Source organism: Lutzomyia longipalpis, chromosome 2 (genome assembly GCF_024334085.1).
Source record: "Lutzomyia longipalpis isolate SR_M1_2022 chromosome 2, ASM2433408v1".
Lineage (NCBI taxonomy): Eukaryota > Metazoa > Arthropoda > Insecta > Diptera > Psychodidae > Lutzomyia > Lutzomyia longipalpis.
Genome location: NC_074708.1, coordinates 36,761,359 through 36,783,798, shown reverse-complemented (window position 1 = coordinate 36,783,798; position 22,440 = coordinate 36,761,359). Strand labels below are relative to the sequence as shown.

At 38.0% G+C, this 22,440-nt stretch overlaps 5 protein-coding genes across 7 annotated transcripts in view; 4 read left to right on the top strand and 1 right to left on the bottom strand.

The window, feature by feature from the left end:
• The window catches only part of LOC129790574 (uncharacterized), a 60,572-nt gene that overhangs the window by 9,367 nt on the left and 28,765 nt on the right, over positions 1-22,440 (top strand). The window lies entirely within an intron of this gene.
• On the top strand, positions 9-8,082 carry LOC129790531 (inositol polyphosphate 5-phosphatase OCRL). The gene is made up of 5 exons (XM_055828066.1): positions 9-245; positions 602-920; positions 3,922-5,748; positions 7,527-7,760; positions 7,835-8,082. Exons 1-5 carry the CDS (start codon positions 120-122, stop codon positions 8,029-8,031), a joined length of 2,703 nt encoding a protein of 900 aa, XP_055684041.1. The 5' UTR covers positions 9-119; the 3' UTR covers positions 8,032-8,082.
• Positions 8,203-13,138, bottom strand: LOC129790538 (exostosin-2). The gene is made up of 4 exons (XM_055828093.1): positions 12,574-13,138; positions 11,380-12,507; positions 10,550-10,700; positions 8,203-10,483 (listed from the first exon to the last, which is right to left on the bottom strand). The coding sequence occupies exons 1-4, from the start codon at positions 13,038-13,040 to the stop codon at positions 10,133-10,135; spliced, it is 2,097 nt and encodes a 698-aa protein (XP_055684068.1). The 5' UTR covers positions 13,041-13,138; the 3' UTR covers positions 8,203-10,132.
• LOC129790584 (tubulin-folding cofactor B) lies at positions 13,171-14,376 on the top strand. 2 transcript variants are annotated; one of them, XR_008750574.1, is made up of 4 exons: positions 13,171-13,381; positions 13,446-13,930; positions 13,993-14,185; positions 14,254-14,376. XR_008750574.1 is itself a non-coding variant. In XM_055828149.1 (3 exons), the coding sequence occupies exons 1-3, from the start codon at positions 13,259-13,261 to the stop codon at positions 14,105-14,107; spliced, it is 723 nt and encodes a 240-aa protein (XP_055684124.1). In that variant the 5' UTR covers positions 13,173-13,258; the 3' UTR covers positions 14,108-14,376. The 2 variants fall into 2 exon arrangements, 1 of the variants encoding a protein (XP_055684124.1); XM_055828149.1 differs by having other exon boundaries at positions 13,173-13,381; positions 13,993-14,376.
• Positions 14,493-22,432, top strand: LOC129790528 (lysine-specific demethylase RSBN1L). 2 transcript variants are annotated; one of them, XM_055828058.1, is made up of 6 exons: positions 14,493-15,247; positions 15,318-15,391; positions 17,550-18,935; positions 20,603-20,739; positions 20,825-21,255; positions 21,337-22,432. In XM_055828058.1, the coding sequence occupies exons 1-6, from the start codon at positions 14,908-14,910 to the stop codon at positions 22,242-22,244; spliced, it is 3,276 nt and encodes a 1,091-aa protein (XP_055684033.1). In that variant the 5' UTR covers positions 14,493-14,907; the 3' UTR covers positions 22,245-22,432. The 2 variants fall into 2 exon arrangements, with proteins under 2 accessions (XP_055684033.1, XP_055684034.1); XM_055828059.1 differs by having other exon boundaries at positions 14,505-15,247; positions 15,321-15,391.

The window sequence follows — 22,440 nt, the reverse complement described above, 5'->3', positions numbered from 1 at the left end:
GAAAACTTCAGTGTGGTGCGTCAAGTGAGGAGATTTGTTTGCAAAAAATTGTTTGCTCCACCAAATTTGGTGAAAATCCCGTGAAAATTCACATCTGATAATGGAAATTATAGCTGTGGATGAAAATAAAGTGTACTACGAGTGATTTTGCAAGGCATTTCAGTGAAGAAAATCCCGTGAAAATGGGTGAAAGCGTAATGGAGATTGTACGAGAGAAATTTCGGCAGGAGGAACAAGTTGTTTCTGTAGGTGTTACGCCCCAAATGTACCCCCAAAAGCACCCCTTGAGACCCCCAAAAGTGCCCTTAAAAGTGCCAAGAAGTCTGGTTTTGGTGGGGGTGGGAAATTACGGGAAATCACGGGGCGGAGGTGTAATTTTATGGGGGAGAGAAATCAAATTGCGTGAAGCCAATCGAATGCAAAAAGTGAAATTATGAGCAGAAATTGAATTACTTTCCCTACAAATGCAATTAAATTAAATTAATTAGCCACGCGCATACTTGGGAGTCTCAGAGGGTAATCTGGGGGTCCTAGGAAGCCTCCAACAGTGTTCAGAGAGAGAATAAAAAAAATTTCTCTTTGCTTCTCTCATTGAATGCAGATCTTTGAGGCTTATCAGCTGATTGGGTATGAGCAGCAGAATCGCCTCCTGGCCCTCGTGAGGTGCCACAATTCCTACGCTGTGTTCTCCTTTGCACTCTCCACGTGCCCCCCGGAGACATTTGTTGACCTCACAGTGGAGAATTTCTTCCCAATTGACGGAGATTTCCGGATCGATGCACCCACTGCGGGGATCTCAAAGCTACAGTTCAGGATAACAACGACAACGGGGCAGCACCTGTTCTACTACTATCCTTGCCAGACGTACATCCACTACACGTGGGAGTACTTCCAAAATGATATTCTAGCTGCCCAAATTGGTGAGTCTGAAATTTATTTATTTTTTCTCCTCCTTCTCGCAATTTGCCCCAAGAGACTCTAATTTTCATGCCAAAAAGGCACAGAAAGAGCTCTGAGAGAAGCCAAAGAAAAGCTGTGAGGAAATGTAAATAATCCACACGCACTGGTATTCAATGAATCGAGTGTTTTGCAGAGTAGAGTGGAAGGTCATCACTGAGAATAAACATCTGTTGATGCCTTCAATCGCGCGCGCACGAAAAGTTCTCTGCGATCCCATTTATCAGCCCTCAAGGAAGTCAAGAAAGCATCGCAATTCCATGTGGAGTTTATCTTGCTAATGAGGGTTCAGGTTTCGGGTGTTTTTTTTTGCTATAAGCCACCAACTGACTCATATATCGTGATAATTCATAAAACATAAAGTGAGTCCCAACAAAAATATTCTTGGCATGGCCACGAAATTTTTATGCTGAAGCACGCGATTGTTCAAAAATGTGATGAAAAAAGATTTTTTCTCCTATGGGAAGAAGGACAAGGTGGCCCGAAGAAGGTGTCTCGATTTTTGTTTGAAAAAAATGATTAGTCAGGATTTAAACCTATTCTAATGACTTGCTGAATTTGCTTAGAACTTTCATCAGGTGCTCATTATTGAATAAGTTTTTGACTATTGTGCTAAATATAATTGCCCTCAGAATTTCATTCAGGACGATTTTTAAACAATCTTATCGAAAAAATCCTTTAGAGTCCTCAAGATATTTTTTTAATTTTTTTTCTTTATTGAGGTTTTTCTTCAATATATCGGTTTCAATATGAGATAGAAATTTTGAATATTGAGTACGGAATTCACTACTCAGTCGGCCTTAAAATTTTAGGTTTCAACTACTGATCTGATCACAACTAACCATATTACTAATAGCTAATCCGTTAATTAAACATTCTTAACTGATCAGTAAACCGACTGAATAATTGACGAAAGAATCCGCATAAAAATTTAAGAAATAAATAAAAAATGATTTATAAGGATTTTCTTTACTTCTAAATATTTTATTTTATTTATTTTTAAAAAAAGTTTTATTTTTTAAATTTTTTTTTATGAAAAGCACCTAATTAAATCTTATATAATAATAAATTATTTTATTTTATTTTATAAAAATTTTAAGAACGACTTAAAAATTTTAAGTCAGACTTAAAAAAACTGGATTAAAACCTTATGACCGACTTAAAACCAGACTTATTTAAGTCCAACGGAGTAGTGAATTCCGCTTTGAGTGAAATTAACTAGTCAGACAGACTTAAGTTTTCTTAAGAAAAAACTTAAGATTCTGTAAGAAACATTTAAGATTTTTAAGTTTTATTAAGCGAAACTTTAGATTTCTTAAGTTAGTCTCAATTGGTTTTTTTTTTTGATAATTTATTCTGATCGCCTTCGGGTATTGAAATTCGTATAAATCATTAAAAAAAAAAAAATATGCAAGTTTGCTCGATTTACTCAAAAAATCTTAAGTTTCGTTCAAGAAAACTTAAGAATCTTAATTTTTTCTAAGACATCTTAAGTTTTATTTTAAGAAATTTTAAGAAAACTTAAGTCTTTCTTAAGGAATCTTAAGTCTGTCTTAGTGAATTTCACTAAATATTTGTTTATTCTGTTTGATTATCTTCTCTTCTCTCTCTCTCTCTCTCTCTCTCTCTTCTTGCTCTTCTTCAGGTAATTCAAGCAGTTTTTTCTCTCCTCTTTGTTGAGATTTCGGAGGAAATCTAATTTTTTGTTGTCTACCTGATAAGCTAAGCTGAAGTACCTTTATGCTAAAATCACACAGATATCTTATCAAGTTCTTTTTTTGTGATTTTTGCATTAAATTATCGAAAAAATTCTTCTTTAGAAAAAAAAATCCGCAAAATCTTATCTAGAAAATAAAACGAGGCATCTGAACTTGGCCATCCTTTACCCTCTCTCTCTCTCTGCTTCAATTCTTTCAATTTTTTCTCATTAAATTATTAATCTTTATTCATTTCTTCGGAATTTTTATGAATTTATTTACAAGAAAATATTCTCCTTCTCGAAATCAGTTTTATTTCCCTCCCCAATGATTTTCCCAGCAGAACATTTCCCTTTTCTCAGATAAAATTCCAATAAATTTTTACAAACAAGAAAAGTTCGTTGATAAGGAAAATTTAATTTTTTCTTTTATTGCAAAAGCAAAAAGTGTAGAGAAAACCAATAAATCTCTTGGGTTGAACCAATCAGTCATTGGGGCAGAAAAGTGCCTGCGCGATATGCTCTTATCGGGGGCTGGAGAAGTTTATTTCTTTGCATGAATGAGAGATTTTTATGAGGTGTGTTCTTTCGTGTAAAATAAAGCAAATAAACAAGGGGGGTTTATCTGGAGGAAATTATTCGATTCTTCGGAAATATTCGGATTATTCGCTAATGTTCCAATGATTCCCCAAAGAAATTCAAAATTTTAGTCTAAAACTAAAAATGCTAAATTCAAGCATAAAAAGACTTAAATAAAACCGAACAATAGTAAATTCAAGCTAATGAATTCTAATTTTAAGCCAAAAAGCAGTAATTTCAAGTAAAAAAAAAATACTAAATTTAAGCCGAAAAAAATTAGTTTTCAGTCTAAAAACAGCTTAAATTGTGGAACAAATTTAAAAAAAAGATTAATTAAAGTCTTAAGAAAAAGGACTAAATTCAAACCGAAAAGCAGTAAATTAATGCTAAAACGTAGTAAATTGAACCCTAAAAAAGAGTAAATATATTAAAACAAAAAGTCCTAAATACGTTTTCAGATTTTTTTTCGGTTTTGAGTTCTTCGGTTTTTAGCAAAAGATATTTATTTATTTTTTTTATTATTACGGGTTCCATCAATTCAGATGATTTCCCCGTAAAAGAAAAGATATTTACATATGTGAAGTCAAATATTCAGATCTTCGGAAATAGTCGGATGATTTGCTTAAAAAAAAACCAAAATATTCGCCAGATAAACTCCCCTTGCAAATAAATATGTATTATGTGTGTAGCATTTAATGAGCATCCCGAGGAGGGGAATTTCTCATGGTTGGAGGCATTCCGGCGAGAGGATTTATCGGCCATAGATCGGAATATTGCGCACGGCAGGGCGACGCTGAAGAAGCGCGAATCAAAATTCCGGGAGGAGCTGGAGAAGAGGGAGCATGAGTTCATTATGTATGAGCCCTATCGCTTCTACATTGCCACGTGGAATGTCAATGGGCAGCCACCGAATGATATTTCCCTGCACGAGTGGTTGGCAACGACGAAGGATCCACCGGATTTGTATGCGATCGCCTTCCAGGAGTTGGATCTCTCCCCGAAGGCGTATGCTGTGAGTGAGACACGTCCGGATTTGGTGTGGGTGTCTCGGGTGATGGATGGTGTGCATCCCGGTGGGGCGTATGAGGAGCTCATCTCGGTGCGCCTTGTGGGGATGATGCTGATCATTGTGATCCGGAAGGAATTGCGACGGAGCATAAAGTCCATTGCGACGACAACAGTGGGCACGGGAACGTTGAATATGATGGGAAATAAGGGCGGGGTGGGGGTGAGTGTGGAATTCCAGGAGAACTTCATTTGCTTCGTGAATGCCCACCTGGCTGCGCATGTGCACGAAGTTGTGCGAAGGAAGGAGGATCACGATGAAATCCTCAGACGAATGCAATTTGAGCATGGAATCACAAAGCGCAGCATTGAGGAGCATGATCACATCTTCTGGTTTGGGGATCTCAACTATCGCATCATTGAGCAGCAGTACAATAAATTTGTGGACAATGTCACCATCCCCGGGGCGTCGAGGTTTGCCAATCAGGAATTTATCTACGCCGAATTGGAGCCTTTTGATCAGCTACATGTGGAAATGCGGAAGCGCAATGTCTTTGTGGGGTTCATTGAGGGTCCCATTGTGTTCCAGCCAACGTATAAATACGATCCGGGAACAAATGTGTGGGATAGCAGTGAGAAAGCCCGTATGCCAGCGTGGTGTGATCGAATTCTCTGGCGGAGCGACAAGACGCATCAGATTGTGTACGACAGTGTGATGGCATTGCAACTTAGTGACCACAAACCCGTGTATGCGCTCTTCCTCACGCACATCAAGTGCCGCGATGAGGAGAAGTACAAGAAGGTCCATGAGGAGGTCCTCAAGACGGTGGATAAGTATGAGAATGACAATCAACCGCAGATCACCGTAGCGGAGACAGATATTGATTTTGGGATAATTCAGTACAATTCCGTCATTCAGCGTGAACTCCTTGTGGCCAATAATTGTCATCTACCTGTTGTATTTGAATTTATGGGCAAGGAGGGCAAAGATAGTGCAATATGTGAGAGTTGGTTGGACATTCAGCACACCCGCGGGCACCTCCTTACGGGCAATGCGATGGGAATTAAACTTGAGCTTCATGCAGACAGCAAAAATGCCTGGAAGTTGCACAGGAAGCAACGTGAGAGCGGCATGAAGGTCCCCCTTGACATTCTGGTGCTACACGTGCAAAATGGCCGGGATATCTTCATCACAATCATCGGGGAGTACCGGCCGAGTTGCATTGGATTCAGCCTTGAGACACTCTGTCGCATCCAAAAGCCCGTGACAGAGATGAATCTGAAGGAAATTCTCGCACTTGAACGGGACATTGAGGCGAGTGAGCCAAAGGAGAATGATACGCAAGGGGATCGAGCGGAATTGCCGCGTGAATTGTGGTTTCTAGTCGATCATCTACTCAATAAAGGCCTCAAGACCGTCAATCTCTTTACGCACGAGAGGAAATTGCGACGATCACCGCAAATCAATGAGATCCGTGACTGGCTGGATTCCTGGTCCGTGGATGATTTTCGTATCCTTTTAAGAATTAGGAAAATTCTGGGAAATTTGGGGTTCCTGCTTTGGGAAAGACAAAACGAAGGGCCTTTCCTGGTTTTGTAGACTTTTCTAGAAGAAAGGATAATGAATTTAAATTTTCTTTCAAGTTTTAGGAAATCTCTGGTCAAGAAAATTCGAAAATTGAAAATTAATCGATTTGATGTAATTTTCTAGCTTTAAGAACTAGAATTTTGAAGTCCTTTTCTAGTTCTTCCGTTTTTTTTTTTATAGTCAAAGATTGTAATTTTATTATTATTTGATTGAATTTCTCAAGTAAATTTAGATGTCCTTATTTGATTATCTAGCCATTCTGTTTGCAAAGAAATTTTCAGAACTCTCAGAACTAGATGTTTGATGTCCTTTTCTAATCTTCTGAGTTTTCTAGGTGAAGTCATGAAATTTAAGAAAAAAAAAACAAAATTATTTTCTAGCCAAGATCTTTTGGTCAAGAATATTCGAAAATTGAAAATTAGTCGATTTGATGTAATTTTCTAGCTTTGAGAACTAGAATTTTAAAGTCCTTGTTTGATTTTTTCTAACTGTTCTAAGTAAAGAAATTATAAATGAAAAAAAAATTATTAACGAAAATTATTAATTTTTTTTAGCTTCAGAACTAGATGTTTGATGTCCTTTTCTAATCTTCTAAGTTTTCTAGGTGATATCTTTATGAAATTAAAAAAACAAAAAAAAACAAATTATAGGGGAGAGCGGGGTTAAAAAAGTCACTTAAGGGTTTAGAAAAAGCTCAAAATATCATATTTCCCAAATAGATAAAGCGAAATGTATAGCTCATTTCTTTAGGAGATTTACTGCCCTACAACTCTTTCTCAGATCATTTTGTTCTATCTAGCTAGGAAATATGATATTTTAGGCTTTTTCTAAACCCTTAAATGACTTTATTAGCCCCGCTCTCCCCTATACCTATTCTAAAGAGTTTTCTAAAGTTTTATTAGGTACCTAGAAAATTTTGAAAACAAAAAAAGAAGTTCTAGTTCTAAAAGCTATAAGTTAAAAAAATATCAAGAAATTTAATTTTTTTAAAATATTTTACTGTTAATTTAAAATTAATTTTCTATCTTTCTAAACTAGACACTTCGTCTTTTTCAACTTTTCTGAGCTGTTTAGCCTATTGACTAAGTAAGACCTTTTCAATTTATTGATCAAACTTAAATCTATGCCAAATTCTAAAGAACCTAGCTCAATTTCGGATTTTTTCAAGTATGATTTCTGTGAATTTTTAACTCGATCAATTTATTTTCTAGATTTTCTGACTAAAAATTCTTAAAAACCTGTTTCACTTCAAGTTAAATTTAATTTTTTAATGAGTTCTCAAGAATTAGAAAATTGTGTATTGTTTCCTAGACCTTCAAACTAAGAAACTTTAGTCAGAAGTTTTTCTAGCTTTAAGAATCCCAAGTTCAATTGAAAAACTGATTTTTTTTAGAACTTTTTGTAACTAAATCAATTATAATTTTTATTTCAAAAAATAATTTTTTAGAAAAAAAACCAAAGAAGCTCTCAAGATTTCTAAATCAAAGTTTAATTTTTCAGCAAAATTGACCTAGAATCTGAGTTTTCAGAATTTTATTTGAATCATTCTCTGCAGGAATTTAAATTTAAGGATCTCTTCCTTGAAGTTTTCTGCGTCAGGAACCCCAAAGACATTTAATTTACAGATTTTTAGTCAAACCACCATCAATTCTTATTCCTTAACTACTCAAAATTAATCCCATCGTGGCACAAAAAAAATAGCTGGAACTAATGAAGTAGCTGCAGAAGTTTTGCTGTGCCTCCTGGAGGGTACACCTGTCCCTCTTATTCATCCCTATGAGGATCTCGTCCTCACGGTGGATAGCTATGAAAAATGCAAGGATATCCTGACATTCCTCACACCGCAAAGGAAGAAAATCTTCCTGTATGTGTGCCTCTTTCTGCGTGAAGTCATCCTCCATGCATCCTTCAATCGGGTTGACAGTCATCGAGCTGGTACGTCCACAAAAATCCCCGTTTCTTCACCCCTAAAATAAGGGAATTAAACGGAATTTTCTGCTTCCTTTCAGCTCGAATATTTGCTCCAGTTCTCCTAAAATCCCGCACTGTGTCCCCAAAAGTGGATCGACGACTCGAAGATGATCGTGATGAGAAGAGAGCGCGATTCTTGTTGCGATTGCTGGAAAGTAGTGACTTCCTACGTGGATTGTATACAACAGACTTTAAAGTTTGCAATCGATCAATGCCATTGGTGGACATCTCATGAGAAGCTCTGGATCTCTAAATAAATTCCCCCAAATAAAATAAAAAAACAAACGAAGAAGAGATTTCTAGGTGATAGAGAGAAAACACGCGATGGGGTAAGTTTAAGCATATAGAACAATTCTCTTTTTTGTTGCTGTGAAAAGAAAGGAATATAAGAAGAAAAAACAGCCAGTATAATTTGAAAAAAAATGATCTTTATTTCTCTTTCAAAATACATTATTTAAAAGAAAAAGTTATTTGAGAGAGAAAATACTCAACAAGTGTTGGACTTATCTATTTAACATGCAAAAAAAGGATACAAAATCAACGACTTTTGGGCTATGAAAAGGTCCGGTCCCATCTTTTGATCAGAAAATTTTGCTTTTGATCAGAAGAATATTATTAAGGCTTATTTTCCTGATTTATTGCTTGTTTTTCATGACCAGAAAACATTATTCTTCTGATCAAAAACAGAATTTTCTGACCGAAAGGTTTGATCCGAAAAAGTCTTTCAACGCAAGGGCCTTTGCAATGGAGGCGCGTTGATTTGATTTCTCTTCTCTTTGTCGTTTTATCGGAGAGAATTTGGAGAAATTTCTTCTTTAATTTTTCAAAAATTTATTCAAAACGGTGTTTAAGATAAAATTCTAAAATTAGATTTGTTTTCCAATTGGAATCTGATTTGATTAAACTTTGAATTTTTCCTGACAGATTTTTCAGGTTTTCATGTTTGTGTGTAAAACATTCATTAAAATTTTTTTTCGTTATGAATTTCTTTAAAATTAACCTGAAATCGTTGAAATTCAAAAGATATTTAGTCCGTTAAATGTTTAACACTTGGAAGACCCAATATTTGGCACAACGCGGAGGATCAAATTGGTAATAACTACCAGCTGATAAAATATGCTCAATAATTAATTATTAATCCGTTTATTGAACATGGATCGAAAGTTTCACTAATTCTCAATCTCCTTCAAGCATTCCTACACCAAATTACTAAATATTTAATTGAGAAAATCGTTACTGGAATAAAATTGCGTAGAATCGATGCAAAATTGCCAATTCAAACGACTATTTTAGCTGCAGTTTTGCCTAATTTATTAGTGCGCCTAAATCATCACAAACTTTGATTCTTCCAGTAACTTTTTAGTCATTTCCGGCAATAAAATTAGTCCACATTAATTATTTTTGACTGAGGAAAGTGAACAAGAGTACTTTATTTGGAAAATATGGGGAAACATAACCTCAAAACCATGGCTAAAATGTATGGGATTTTGACTGGTAGTTATTACCAATTTGATCCTCCGCGTTGGATTCTGACTTTGACCTCAATTATCTTCCAAAGAAAAGACTTTTCTCGAGATTTTCTTTCTGCTATCTTAAAGTAATTAAAATTCCCTACACATAGATGCGAAATTCATCGAGATAAGTCCAATAGATTTTATTTTGTGATGATTTTAAGGTTCCAATTGGTAGCAAGTACCAGTAAAGTCCTCCGAGTGTTAAAAAGTAGCTCATCTGTCAAATTTTCAACATGGCTTCAATCTCATCTGTCACCTAGCTTTTAATTATTGCTCTAGCGGATAAACGGTGAGAGATAGAGATTTGGAATCTTCGACAGTCCCCCCTAAAATTAATGCTGAGAATACGATCCCACCTTCAATTTCCCTCCAGAAATAAAAAAAAATTTTCTCCAAATTTCTTTCCAGAGTTTTTCTTATTTAGCTAAAATACATACATGACATACAGATATCAGATTCAAATTCAATAAAAAAATGCCTCTCTAATATCACATTTAACCATTAAACTACTATTACTTGTAGACTCTTATAGCGGGCCTACAATTCACCTTCTTATGGTCACAAAAATTATTACATATGGGTCACTGGTTTCAAAATTAAAAAGAACTGGGAGTTTAAAAAAAATCCTAATAAATTCGTGCAAAAAGTCCTTGTGCAATGCAGGGAAAAGGGTTCCTTTTTGTCGCTAAAATTGGGGCGTTTTAACTGGGAGGCTGGGAAAACAGGGAAATGCTGCAAATTGGACTAGATTGCTATGACACTTTGATTTTCGCATTGATTGCACCACATTTGGCTGCAGGAAGCTGCGGAATCTGCTCCTTTTCAGAGGCTGCCAATATCATTGAAGCGCTTCAACTTCTCCGGGAAGTTGTCGCGGAAGAGAACAGGATCAGCGCGCCATTCAACTGTTTTTAGGGGCATTGTGCCGTAGATTGTAGCAAAACGATCAATGCATGCTGAACGCTCCATCATGTGATTAATATCGGCTGACAGCATCTCGGTATTCGTGCATTCGGGGCACTTGAACTTCTTCCTTGGGGTCACCTTAATCGGGGGTTTACGCGTTATATTTGCCACGAGGAAATTCATGGCGATATCCTCGCAATTCATATGATCATCCACCCATTCTTTAATGTCTCCCGGCATGGCATTTGTGTACATGTAGCTCCAGTACTGTCAGGAGGATCATCAGGATTTATGTACTCACAAACGTTTTAGGGAGGGAAGGGATTAACTTACCTTATGGTGGAAGGCTGCTCCTGTTAGAACCATGGAGATCTCATTTGTCCACTCTGATTCATACTTCCAGCGTCCTGTTGAATTATCCCACACATGTGTTCGGCTGGGGAAGCCCACAATTCTATCCGGAAATTCCCTCCAGACTTCGTAACTGTGATAAAGAACAAAAAAAATATTAAATGCGGAAGTAGAGGATCAACTTGAACTTTGTATGCTTTTTGAATACATTTTTCTTCCCGGAACGATTTGAGATGTTCCCGGAAAGTGCCATAAGTGCCTGAAAATTGTGTAATCATCCTGCTCATTGCATCAGAAAGTTTCTAAGGGATCTTAAGAATTTTCTTTTCAACACCCGGCTGATCCTTGATGTCATTTTTGGGTCAAAATCTTTCCATTTAGTAAGTCCTCTTTGTATCTTGCGTGAAGCTTTTTTATGAACTCAGATTTTGACCCAAAGGTGACATCAAGGATCATCCGGGTGTTGAAGAGAAAGTTCCTAAGATCCTTTAGAAACTTTCTGTTGCAATGGGCAGGATGATTATACAACTTCCAGGCACTTATGGCACTTTCCGGGACCACCTCAAATCGTTCCGGGAAGAAAATGTATTCAAAAAGTTGCTTGAGTAGAGAGCTGTGAAATTGATTAGCTTAATTAACTGTTGAAAGGATTCAGATAAAGAGTGAGATCTGGTGAGATCAAAGTAGGCTGTGAAATTTAAAACAAAAGAAAATTTACAAAAATGGAGGTTCTTTGTGGAAAATCGTGACACTGGGGAAAATGGAAAAAAAATAGATCACAAAGGGTAAGAAAAACAATGAAAATTCCTCACCCAAATTGCAGCTCATCAATGGTCAGCATGAGGATATCATCGTCAATGGTAAGGATGGCTTCCGTTTCAATCTCTTCATACGGATAGAAGCGATTTGAGAGCTTGTTGGCCTTTGTCTGGATGAGTTTGAGGGGTTTTGTGATTTTGGGGAACATGGTGGGATGCGGTGGAGTCTTTTTCTGATTATTCCAAATGATGAGGATCTTCTGGAGTGCCGGGACAACGGCTAATTTCTGCACGAGCGTAAACAACGAATCAATCCTGTCGTACGTGAGGATAACAGCAGTAAATCCTTGAGATTTGGGTGCAATCAGCGGCAGGAAGAGGGGATTCCGGGAGGTTTTCTCGTACATTGGGACATTCCAGTGGAGGTAATTCCTGGCCAGATGCGGGAAAATGCGATCATTGAGAATGTCCAGGCTTGTGTGGACAATCTTCCGGATGCTGCTGAAGTATTTGCGATAGAGCCAATAGCCTTGTTTCTGCAGCTCAGCCACTTTATCCGCACTGACTGCTTGGAGGACGGTGTAGATTGAGTGGAAGTCTGTCTCCCGGATAGAGATGGAAGCCAGGCTCCAGTCGAGGACGTCGCTAAAGGGGAGGACGCCATTGTTGGCCACAATGACGGGAATGCAGTTGCTGGCGAGAGCTTCCATGAGATTTGGCTGAGCGAGACGAACGCCGCGGATAATGAGGCAGAAGGTGCCCTTGGTCAGGATGTAGGGATAGCGGTATTCATTGCCGTGAGGGATGCTACAGCGAATGTCCAGGTGTTCTGTCTCCTCCCCGGGGGTTTGTTTCGTGCCTTCTGGGCATTTTTGCAACGTCAGCACGTCTGGGTGATTGAAGGAGATTTCCTGGAGGATTCGCGAGTGCTGGGCGTACATGTTGAGCTGTGAGGAGATTAGAAGGAATTTTCGTGGCTCTGAAGCTCGTGTTTGGGTCATTTTGACCTGATTGGGACTGAAGAATGGGATGGAGAGGTCAAAGCCACTCCGGTACGTCCACGTATCGAATCCTGCTCCCGCTATTAGGGCTCTATCCGTATTGACGTCCAGAACTGTGTTGTAGTCTGGAGAACTTCCGGGAATCATATTGAAGAGGATGTGATTCTCTCCACCTTCCCAGCTGGAAAGAAATTCAAAAAGATTAGCAACACTTCCTGGAGGATCTGTGAATCAAGGAGGAACTTACTAAGGAAGAGAAGCCAGAGCCTTAGCCACAAGACTCGTATCAACATTATTCTGATTGAGTGTATCAATACTGGGTACAAAGAGACAAGCTCTATTTGGGTTTGGTGTGTAGTAGGGGCTCTCAGTGATGGCCTTGAGGATGTAGTAGAATTCTTTGGTGAGCTTGAAGGCATTTTTCCCATCTGGATCCACGTAGGTTCGCAATGGGTACACGTAGATGCTGAATTCATTGTCGCTCACCCTCTGGCCGCATTTGTACACGTTAAAACAATCCCAGTAGGAACAATTGGGATTCCTAGCTCGTGGAATCTCAGCATCCTGGGCAATAACATCTTCCGGAATGTTGCCCAAATTCAGCGAAATGCGCGAATTGTGATGGAATTTCTCATTGTGCGACGTGAGAATGTGTGTAACAATAACTAAGGCAATGAAAAAGAACAGGAAGAATATGTAAACATCCACGGACATTGCTCACCAAGCCCGGAAATGTGGAGGAAAAGGACTTTTTTCCAACGAGAACTTCCGGGAGTTCTTTTCTCGTAGCTGGCACGTTTCACGAATGTTTCATTTTTGTATTTTGTTTTCTTCTTTGTTGAAACATGAATCACCCACAAGTTTGTTTTTTTTCCGGAACTCGATGGGAGTAGTTTTTGATCAATTTTGACGGTGATTTCCTGGACATAGAGATGGGAGACGGCATTCAAGTGATCACGGGGGATTTTGTGAAGGTTAATGTGACAAATTCCAAAACAGATGCAGTTGTATTTGAGCGGAAATTCCCCAAAAACATCACAATTTTGGATTTTAAGGTTAGTTTTCACTTTTTTGGGAGGAAGAAATGAAGAATTTTCTAGAAGAAAAACTTATTCGCAGAATAAATTGGAGGTGGTTACTGGAGGATGTGCTGCCACAATGCGACTAGAGCTGTACAATGGGGATAAATTGGTGGAGAAGCTGGACAGGAATGAGGCATTGTTGGGATTTTATCCAATTGAAGATGGAATGAGGATTCATGTGATAGATGACTTCCTTCTGGTGGATGCGGAAGTGGAGAAGTTCAATTTGACGGATCAGCAGTACAGTGAAAGAACAGACACCGTCCGGAGTTTCTTGAAGTCCAATAAACTCGGGAAGTACGATGAGGAGGAGATGAAGCGTTTGGAGGAGAAGAAACGCGAAGCTGCTGCCCGCGAGGATCGTCTAGCCAGGGAGATTATGGTTGGGGCAAGGTGTCAGGTAACCGTTTCCGGACAGCCACGTCGCCTGGGGACTGTGATGTTCAACGGAGAGATTGAGGGGAAGAATAAAATCATGATTGGCGTAAAATTCGATGAACCTCTGGGAGTCAATGATGGAACGTAAGTACTCCCGAATTGCCCTTTTTCCTGCTCTCCTGACCATTCTTTTGTCCCTCCTTCAGGGTCAATGGGAAGAGATACTTTGAGTGCCAGCCAAAATACGGGAGCTTTGTCCCTCCATCAGCAGTCGTTGTTGGAGATTTCCCCCCAGAAGCTGATGATCTCGATGAAATTTAATTTTCCGCCCCTCCTGGAGCTTTTCCTCCTTCGCAGTTTCCAGTGAATGCAACTTTTCTACTCGCATTAATAACACACGTAAGGAAAAAGTTCAATGAAAACCCCGGAAAAGCCCAGAAAATAATTTATTTTTTTCAATTTTCCAGCCGTGATGCATCTGAAAGACTTTATTTTCTTCATTTCCCACGAAGAATTTGAGCAAAAAAAACACATTTTGGCACTTTTTAAATAATTTTAATAAAAAATTAAAAGCTTTTTGTAATCAAAAATTTTATTTTCCTGTAGTTTTCGCAATTTTATGATTTTTTAGTGGAATTTCTCAATTTTCTCATAGGAAAATTTTCAAAATGTATGTTTCACAAAACAATAGCCGAAACATCAATGAAACATTCGCGAAGTCTTACGAAATGTGACGAAAGTGAGAGGCGCCATTGGTTAGGAAAAATTTCTTGTGCAAAATTTGCTGCTTTACAGTGAAAATCAGAGATTTTCCGGGTAATTTTCACTGCGTGTGTATTTGCAAAAGTTCCAGGAAGGTCATTTGAGTGTTTTCCACTATTCGGGGGCGAAGGAACACGGGGAAATTGGGGGAAAATACGTCGTGTTGACATTCGGCACTCGAGGAAGCGGATTCCTTGTGAAAAAGTTCCCATTTTCCCGCAAGAATTGTCTGCAGGTGAAAATTGGGGGTACAATGTAGCTGCCCGGATACTGGGGTAGTACGGTAGTGGGTTAAAAGTGCAGGAAGTGAGTGAATTTGCGTGAGATTTGAGGCTAAATTTGTAGTCGCGGGTGAAAAAATGGCGTCGTCGACACAAACAGATTCAGCCACGAAAGATCCTCCCAATTGTTGCCCCCAAAATCCCCCTCCGGATGCATTGGGAGCTGTTGAAGTGCCCCCAGGGGGGAGTGCAGAAGCTGAGCGGGGGGAGACAGAACCCATGGAGGTTGGGGAGTGTGGGGAAAAGTGTGAAAATGAGGCAAATGATGCCATTCCCACGATTGGGGAAGAACTCAGTGGCACAGACAGTACAGTGCAGAAGAATGGGGACGCAGTGGTGTCTACTAGTGCTACGGATTCCCCAATTCACGGGGAGCCCACAGAGAAGGAGACAGAGGGATCACAGAAGAAGAAAAATGGTAAAATCCCAAATGAAGCCTATTCCTATAAGAAGAAATTCTCAATAAAAAAAAATGATTTCTTTTGCAGAAGATCTCGCCGCCACGGAGGATCCGACCAAGAAGAAAAAATGCAAGAAGCGTGAGAAAGAAAAGGGCGAGAAGGTGAGTTTCTTCTTTCATTTGCAATTTTCGTCTCTCTCTTCAATCTAATGTTGTGTGGTGTGGAGTTCTCTCTTCCGCGAACCTCTGCATGAATTTGCTGCTAAAAATGTTATAAAAGAGAAGAACAATAAAGAGATTGCATTGCATGGCTGAATCATGAGGTTGTTTGCTGAAAGAGAATTCCGCGCATTAGAAGGGGATTCCTCAAGGACAGAAGAGTCAGTGGCTGATGCAAAATTAAAGATTTATTACTTCTTAAAAATAATTCTCAAATCTAATAAAGAAATCATTTTTATTGTTTCGTTTAAAAACTTCCTGAATTTTAGTGAGTTTTTAACAAATTTTAATAATTAATTAAAGGATTGTCTGGGAAGAATTAGAAGAACTTCTAGTAAGGTTAACACCTCACATTATACTCTAACCCAGAGATTTTACCTACCCCTCCCCCCTTTAATTTTTAAATGTCCGTAATACTAAAAATTACGTTGATCTCTCGATAGACAATGAAAATTTAAAAAGAAAATTATTTAGAACTTTTTTTTATTTAAAAAAAATTAAGTCTTTTTTTTGTTTTTTTGAGCCAGGCCTAAGTTTACTTAAACCAGGCTTCAGTTTTAATTTCAAGTTTTTTAATCGAGATCATGCTGAGGTATTGTTATTGTCTAAACCTAGACTGACTAATTAAAACCTGACTATTAGACCTAGCCTAACTATTAAAACTATAAAGCTTCATCTTAAACAATTGTAAGGTAAATTATGTAACACATTAAAAAAAATGTAAGTGACTTAAAAACTTAGGCCTGACTTAAGAAACAAAACTAAGCCGTTTATAAGACCAGGTCTATATTTCATAGGTCAAACCTTAGATTAGACTTTTAAGACGCATTCAGGTTCAGTTCAGTCTGATCTAACTATGAAACCTTAAAAGCCTGACATTAAAAAAACTTAATTCTAGTCTACAATAAAGGTCTTGCTTAAAAATCTTACGACTGACTAAAAACTTAAACCTAATTTGAAGAAATCTGTAGTCTGGCTCAAAGAAGCCTATTCTGGTTTAGAAAAACTCAGATCTGATTTATGACGATTTTCCTTTAGCTTAAAAAATCCATCCGTTTCTGATACTGCTGTAAATTAAAGTAAAAAAAAAATTAAAATCGTGTGACTCGGAGAAAGTCATCCTAAACCCGCAGCCCGTACTCAAAAAAATTAGTTAAAAATATCTAAAAGGAAAAGAGTTTGAGGAATTATTTAACCTTTGTTTTAAACCCAAAATTATCAAAGTCATATCAGCAGATTAGACGTTACAAAAAAAAACATTTTTAAATCCAATTTCTTTACATTAAAAAAAAAATAAAATTAAAAGATTCTTATACAAAAACTTAATTTTTTCTAAAAAAAACCTTTTTATTTTTCTATTATTTTATTTATTTAATTTGTTAAGGCGATGTCATCATTCCGGATGATTCTCCTACATATTTTTTGTCATAAATTCTCAAGTCTGCAAACGATGAAAAATAATAAGAGACTCTAAAGTTTATTTTCCTTTAAAGATTTCTCATTTGTTCCCCAAAAAAAACTCAGAAAATCTAAGTAAAAAAATGAACTTTTTTGGTGTTTTAGGAAAAAATTCCTTCCGATTGCGTCAGCCAAGGGACGGTAGGTCAACCCAAACACATCCTTTCAATTTTAGGGCCAAAGCTTTCGACGCTTCTGTGCGTCTTCCTCAGTGGCTGGAATTTTTATTAAACATTTCTTATAATTTTTCATCAATTTACAAAATTTCATTTCTTTCAATTTTTCAAAATTTCCTAACTCACTCAATTGTGTCTTTGTTTGGGAATCGTCAATCGTCTGATATTGGTGATCACCACATGATTTTGAAAAATTGAAAGAAATGAAATTTTGTAAATTGATGAAAAATTATAAGAAATGTTTAATAAAAATTCCAGCCACTGAGGAAGACGCACAGAAGCGTCGAAAGCTTTGGCCCTAAAATTGAAAGGATGTGTTTGGGTTGACCTACCGTCCCTTGGCTGACGCAATCGGAAGGAATTTTTTCCTAAAACACCAAAAAACTTAAAACATCCCGTCAGTTTCCACTGGAGTAAAAAAATGAACTTTCAATAAATTTATTTAAAATAAATTTTCTTTGCTGCAGGAGGAAAAGCGTCGACGTCGTTCATCGGATTCCCGTTCAAGTCACGAAAGTGAGAAGTTCAGTGATAACAGTTGTTCGTCGTCAATTAGCACTTGTGGTGCACGCGAGAGGAGTTCGGGCGGCACAAAGGTCACCGAGTGGAAGCCCAAAAGTGCAGGAGCGAAGAAGTTGGTGAGTGAAAGTGCCTCCGTTGATGGTGCAGAAGTAAAGTTGGAACAGGCAGTGGGGAGTGATGGGGAAGTACCGAAGATTTTCCCCGTCGTGACAACACCTCCCCTAAGGCAGGATGTTTTCATTAAGAAGGATTACTTGCCGAATCCCGTAAAGACGGAGAAGACGCGCGATGATGTGGCCAGGGTGCTTGTCTTTGGGGCTGATGATGGTGAGGAGGAGAAGAAGGTGGTGGCAGCAGCAGCAGTAGCGTCAGTTCAAGTGAAGGAGGAGAAGAAAGTGGAGGAGGAGGAGGAAGAAAAGAAGGAAGTTGTGGTTGCTAATGGTGATACAGCTGTTAATGGTGTTGAGAAGGAGGAACCACCAACAGCAGTGGCAGCTGCTACTGCTACTGCTCCAGCTGCTTCAGCTGCTTCTTCTGATGCAGTTACATCAACAAGCAGAAGTCGTGATTCCTCACGGAGTCACAGCAGCCACAGGCATCATCACAAATCCTCGTCGTCGTCGTCGTCACACAAGAGCAGCAGTCGCAGTGAATGCTCCAAATGCTATCGGAGGTCCAAAGTGAAGAAGGTTAATGTTGGTATTCAGTGCAGAGCGTACAAAACTGATGCCACAAACACTGCAACCACCACCACCGCTGCTGCTGCTGCTGCTCCTACTCCTGCTCCTGCTGCTGCTGCTGCAACAGAAGGAACACGAATTTCAACGGCAAATCGCGATATGAATTGCAATCGCAATGAATACGCTCACCTCAAGTACGGGAAGTTCTTCCGGCGTGAGACGCACCCAAATGGCGGAGCGTCCGTTGTGCACATGTATCAAGATGAGATTGAACATCTCTCACCCACACGAATGGCTGAGCTTGTTGATGAATTCTTCTCGGTGGTTTTCAGTGAGGATGAGAATGGCTTTGCAAATAATGTGATGGGAATTGTGCACGATGCTGCTGCCTACCTGCCGGATCTTCTTGAGCACATGGCGGAGAATTATGGGTCGTTGACGGTCAAAGCGGGCGTCTTGGGGCGCAATTCGGACATTGAGACGTCCACGATGCTTCAGTATCACGAGCAAGTGGTTAAAACCTACTCACAGGGCACCGTACGCTATGGGCCATTGCATCAGATTAGCCTTGTGGGGAAGGTTCACGAGGAGGTGGGTGGGTACTTTCCGGATTTGCTGAGTCGACTCGAGAAGAATCCTTTCCTGAAGAAGGTAATTTTTTTGAATTTTCATTCAATTTATTTTTTTTCTGTAGTGGATTCTGTTAAAAATCTTTCAGAAATCTTTGATGTTTTGAAAATTTAAAAATTATTAAAGATTTTGACAGTTTATGTAATTTAAATCATTTTGTTGTCATTTCATAAAAGAAAAACAAAGAATTTGCGGTTCGAATAAAACAATCAGAAAGATCTTTAAAGATACATGAAAAAGTAATTTTTTATTTAAAATACGATTAAAGATGAAAACTAACTGTCAAAATCTTAAAAGATTTGTTCTGAAATGTCAAAAATCTTTCTAGTAACAAATTTTTAAGAAAAGTAAAGATTTTTAACATAATTGTTCCCTTAGTTATTTCTTTTAAATAAAATTTTAATGATTTGTTAGTTGAGTAATTTTTGTAAATCAAATGGAGCCTGATGAAGACGTTGGAAACATACCGAAACGTTGCAAAATAAAATAGAAATTATGTATTTTCGTTTCTTAATTTTTTTGATTTATTTTTTCAAGGAAATGACAAATTTTTTAATGAGAAAACAATTTTTAAAAGTATTTTATTGTTTCATGATTTTTTTTTCTTTTTAGAATAATCGTGAAATAATAGAATAAATATTAAAATAAAAAAATATTGTCTGGTTTTGTGTAGCCGACGTAAAAATGATGATGTGAAATGAAAAAAAGTATTTTTCCTCCGGTCAGCGTCAAAATAGAAATAAAATAAAATAAATATATAAAACAAAAATTAATGAATAAAAAAATTAACAATAAAATAAATAAAAAATAATCTTGCAATAAAATTCTTAAATAAAAAATAATCCTGAAACAATAACCTACTTTTTAAAATTGTTTTAATATTAAAAAATTCGCCATTTAGTTGAAAAAATAAATTTAAAATATTAGGAAATGAAAATACATAATTTTTATTTAATTTTGCAACGTTTCGGTAAGTTTTTAACGTCTTCATTGAGCTTTATTTGATTTGAATATTTTTCTTAAATAAAAAAAAACTTTACTGTTATTTTTTTAATTTTAAAAAGATTTTAAATAGAAAAACAAAAATTTATAAGATTCAAGTTCTTCAGTAATTTTAAAAGAAGAATTTTTGAAAAATCAATATTTTTCTAAACAAATTAAGAATATTTCACACACATCTTTATTTTTTTTTTAATTCAGAAAAAAAACATTTCTTGTTTATATCTCTTGAGAAATTTAAAGAAATTTTTATAATCCTACATTCCCCTAAATTATAAACCAAATGACGATTATTTTAAAGTCTTTTTTTGTCTCATGATTATTTTTCTTTAAATTTTTTTATGTTAAAATTAAAAATAAAAGTATGAGATTCTCATTCAAATACTTTGTTCAGTAATTTTAAAAGAAGAATTTTTTTTATTGAATCTTTTGAAAAAAAAAAACATTTTTATGTATTTTTTAAATAAGAAATTGAGAGAAATTTCGTGTTTTTACGTTCTGAAAATTAGAAACAATATTTGGTGTAATGAGTTTACACTCGATGAATGTTCAATTTAACCGTAAGATCGTTGGTTCGAATCTCTCCCAAATGATCTTAATATTTTTTTTCAATTGTTTTGACTTCTTTTTTTATTATAAATTTTCTAAAAAGAAAATAAAGCAATAAAAAATAATTTTTTCCCACATAGGCAATGCCTTGGGGTGAGTTGTCAATTGTCCGAATGGACCCACGCCTATCCAATGATGGGCCTATTTTGTGGATACGCCCTGGGGAGCAACTAATCCCAACGGCTGAAATCAATAAGACCCCCCTCAAGAGGCAAAGGTAAAGGATATATTTTTTTTGTTTTTTTAATGGTAAATTGCCTCTTGGGAAGATTTTTAAAAATTAATTTTCACCTCCCAAAAAGGACTCGAATAAATGAATTGCGGAATCTGCAGTACCTTCCGCGTCTTTCGGAGGCGCGTGAGGTGATGTTTGAGGATCGTACGAAGGCGCATGCAGATCACGTTGGGCATGGGCACGATCGTATGACCACAGCAGCTGTTGGGGTGCTAAAGGCAATTCACTGTGGGCAGGTGGAGAAGCAGAATCGCATTACGAAGGATGTGGTGGCATTTGCGGCGCAGGATTTTCCGCATTTAGTGGAGAAGCTGCAGCTGGATCTCCATGAGCCGCCCATATCGCAGTGCGTGCAGTGGGTGGAGGATGCCAAGTTGAATCAATTGCGCCGCGATGGGATACGCTATGCACGGATACAGCTGTATGACAATGACATCTACTTCCTGCCGCGGAATATAATCCATCAATTTAGGACTGTGACAGCAGTGACGAGTATTGGTGAGTTTTTTTTGTCTTTGGGGTGGAAAGGAGAGGGAATTATGTTTGTTTATTTGTTTGTTTTCTGGGGATGATGTTTAGCCTGGCATTTGAGGCTGAAACAATACTATCCGGATGTGGATGTGATGAATGAGGCAAACAATGGGGAGCTAATTGAGCCACCGCAGTACAAAGAGAGGCAAACAATCCTTCCGCATCCGATTCCCCTTGATGTGGAGATGCGAAAGTATACGACGCCGGTGAAGAGGACACACGATGGGAAGCCGAAGAAGAGTGAGAAGAAGGATCTCGAGAGGCGACGTAGTGACCCAACGGACGCCACGAAGAAGAAGACGGATGAAGCAAAGATTGATATGCGAAAGCTCGTAATTGAGGGTGATGGAGCAAAGGAGCATAAGCACAAAGGGAGTAGTAGTAGTAGCTCATCGGGGCATAAGCATCATCACAGCAAGGAGAAGCATAGGAGTGAGCATCGGCATCACGATAGGACGTCGTCGTCATCGAAGCACAAATCCAGCCACACAAAATCCTCCTCATCATCCACGGAAAAGTCCTCAAGTCGAGGGGAGTTGAATGTTGTGGCTGAATCACCACGAAGGACATCAAGTGAGGTGAGGGAGGTGACAAAGAATGCAGCTTCTACTGCTACTGCTGCATCACAGTGTGAGGTGGAAGTACCCATTGAGCCACCAGCTGCAGCTCCACCACCTCCTCCGCCGTCTCCGTTGAGGGAACAACCACCCCCGCCGCCGCTTCCGCCCCTTCCACCACCACCGCCTCCGCCACAGGATGAACCACCAGCAATCCCAGGGCCACCACCACCTGAAGAGCCCACCGCTGCCGTCCCAGCTGCTGTTATCTCCTCCCCAAAACCCAGCACTCCAGTCCCAAAGGCAAAGAAGCCCACGACGACACCACCTCCGGATCTCCTCACGTCCATTATGGCCAGCATGGATACAACACCAGGTGGCCGCAGTGGGAGCTTCTAAAGGGAAAGAACATGCCCCAAGGACAAAACCCACAAAATCACTATGTTGCTATTTTGAAGAGAAAGAAAAAACCTTAAAAAGAAATTAAGAATTGTAAGAGAAATCCTAATTTAATACACACTATTAGTAAGATTTTTTGCGTTATAAAATATTATTGCAAAAGTAGAAATACACAATTTAATATTTTATCTCCATG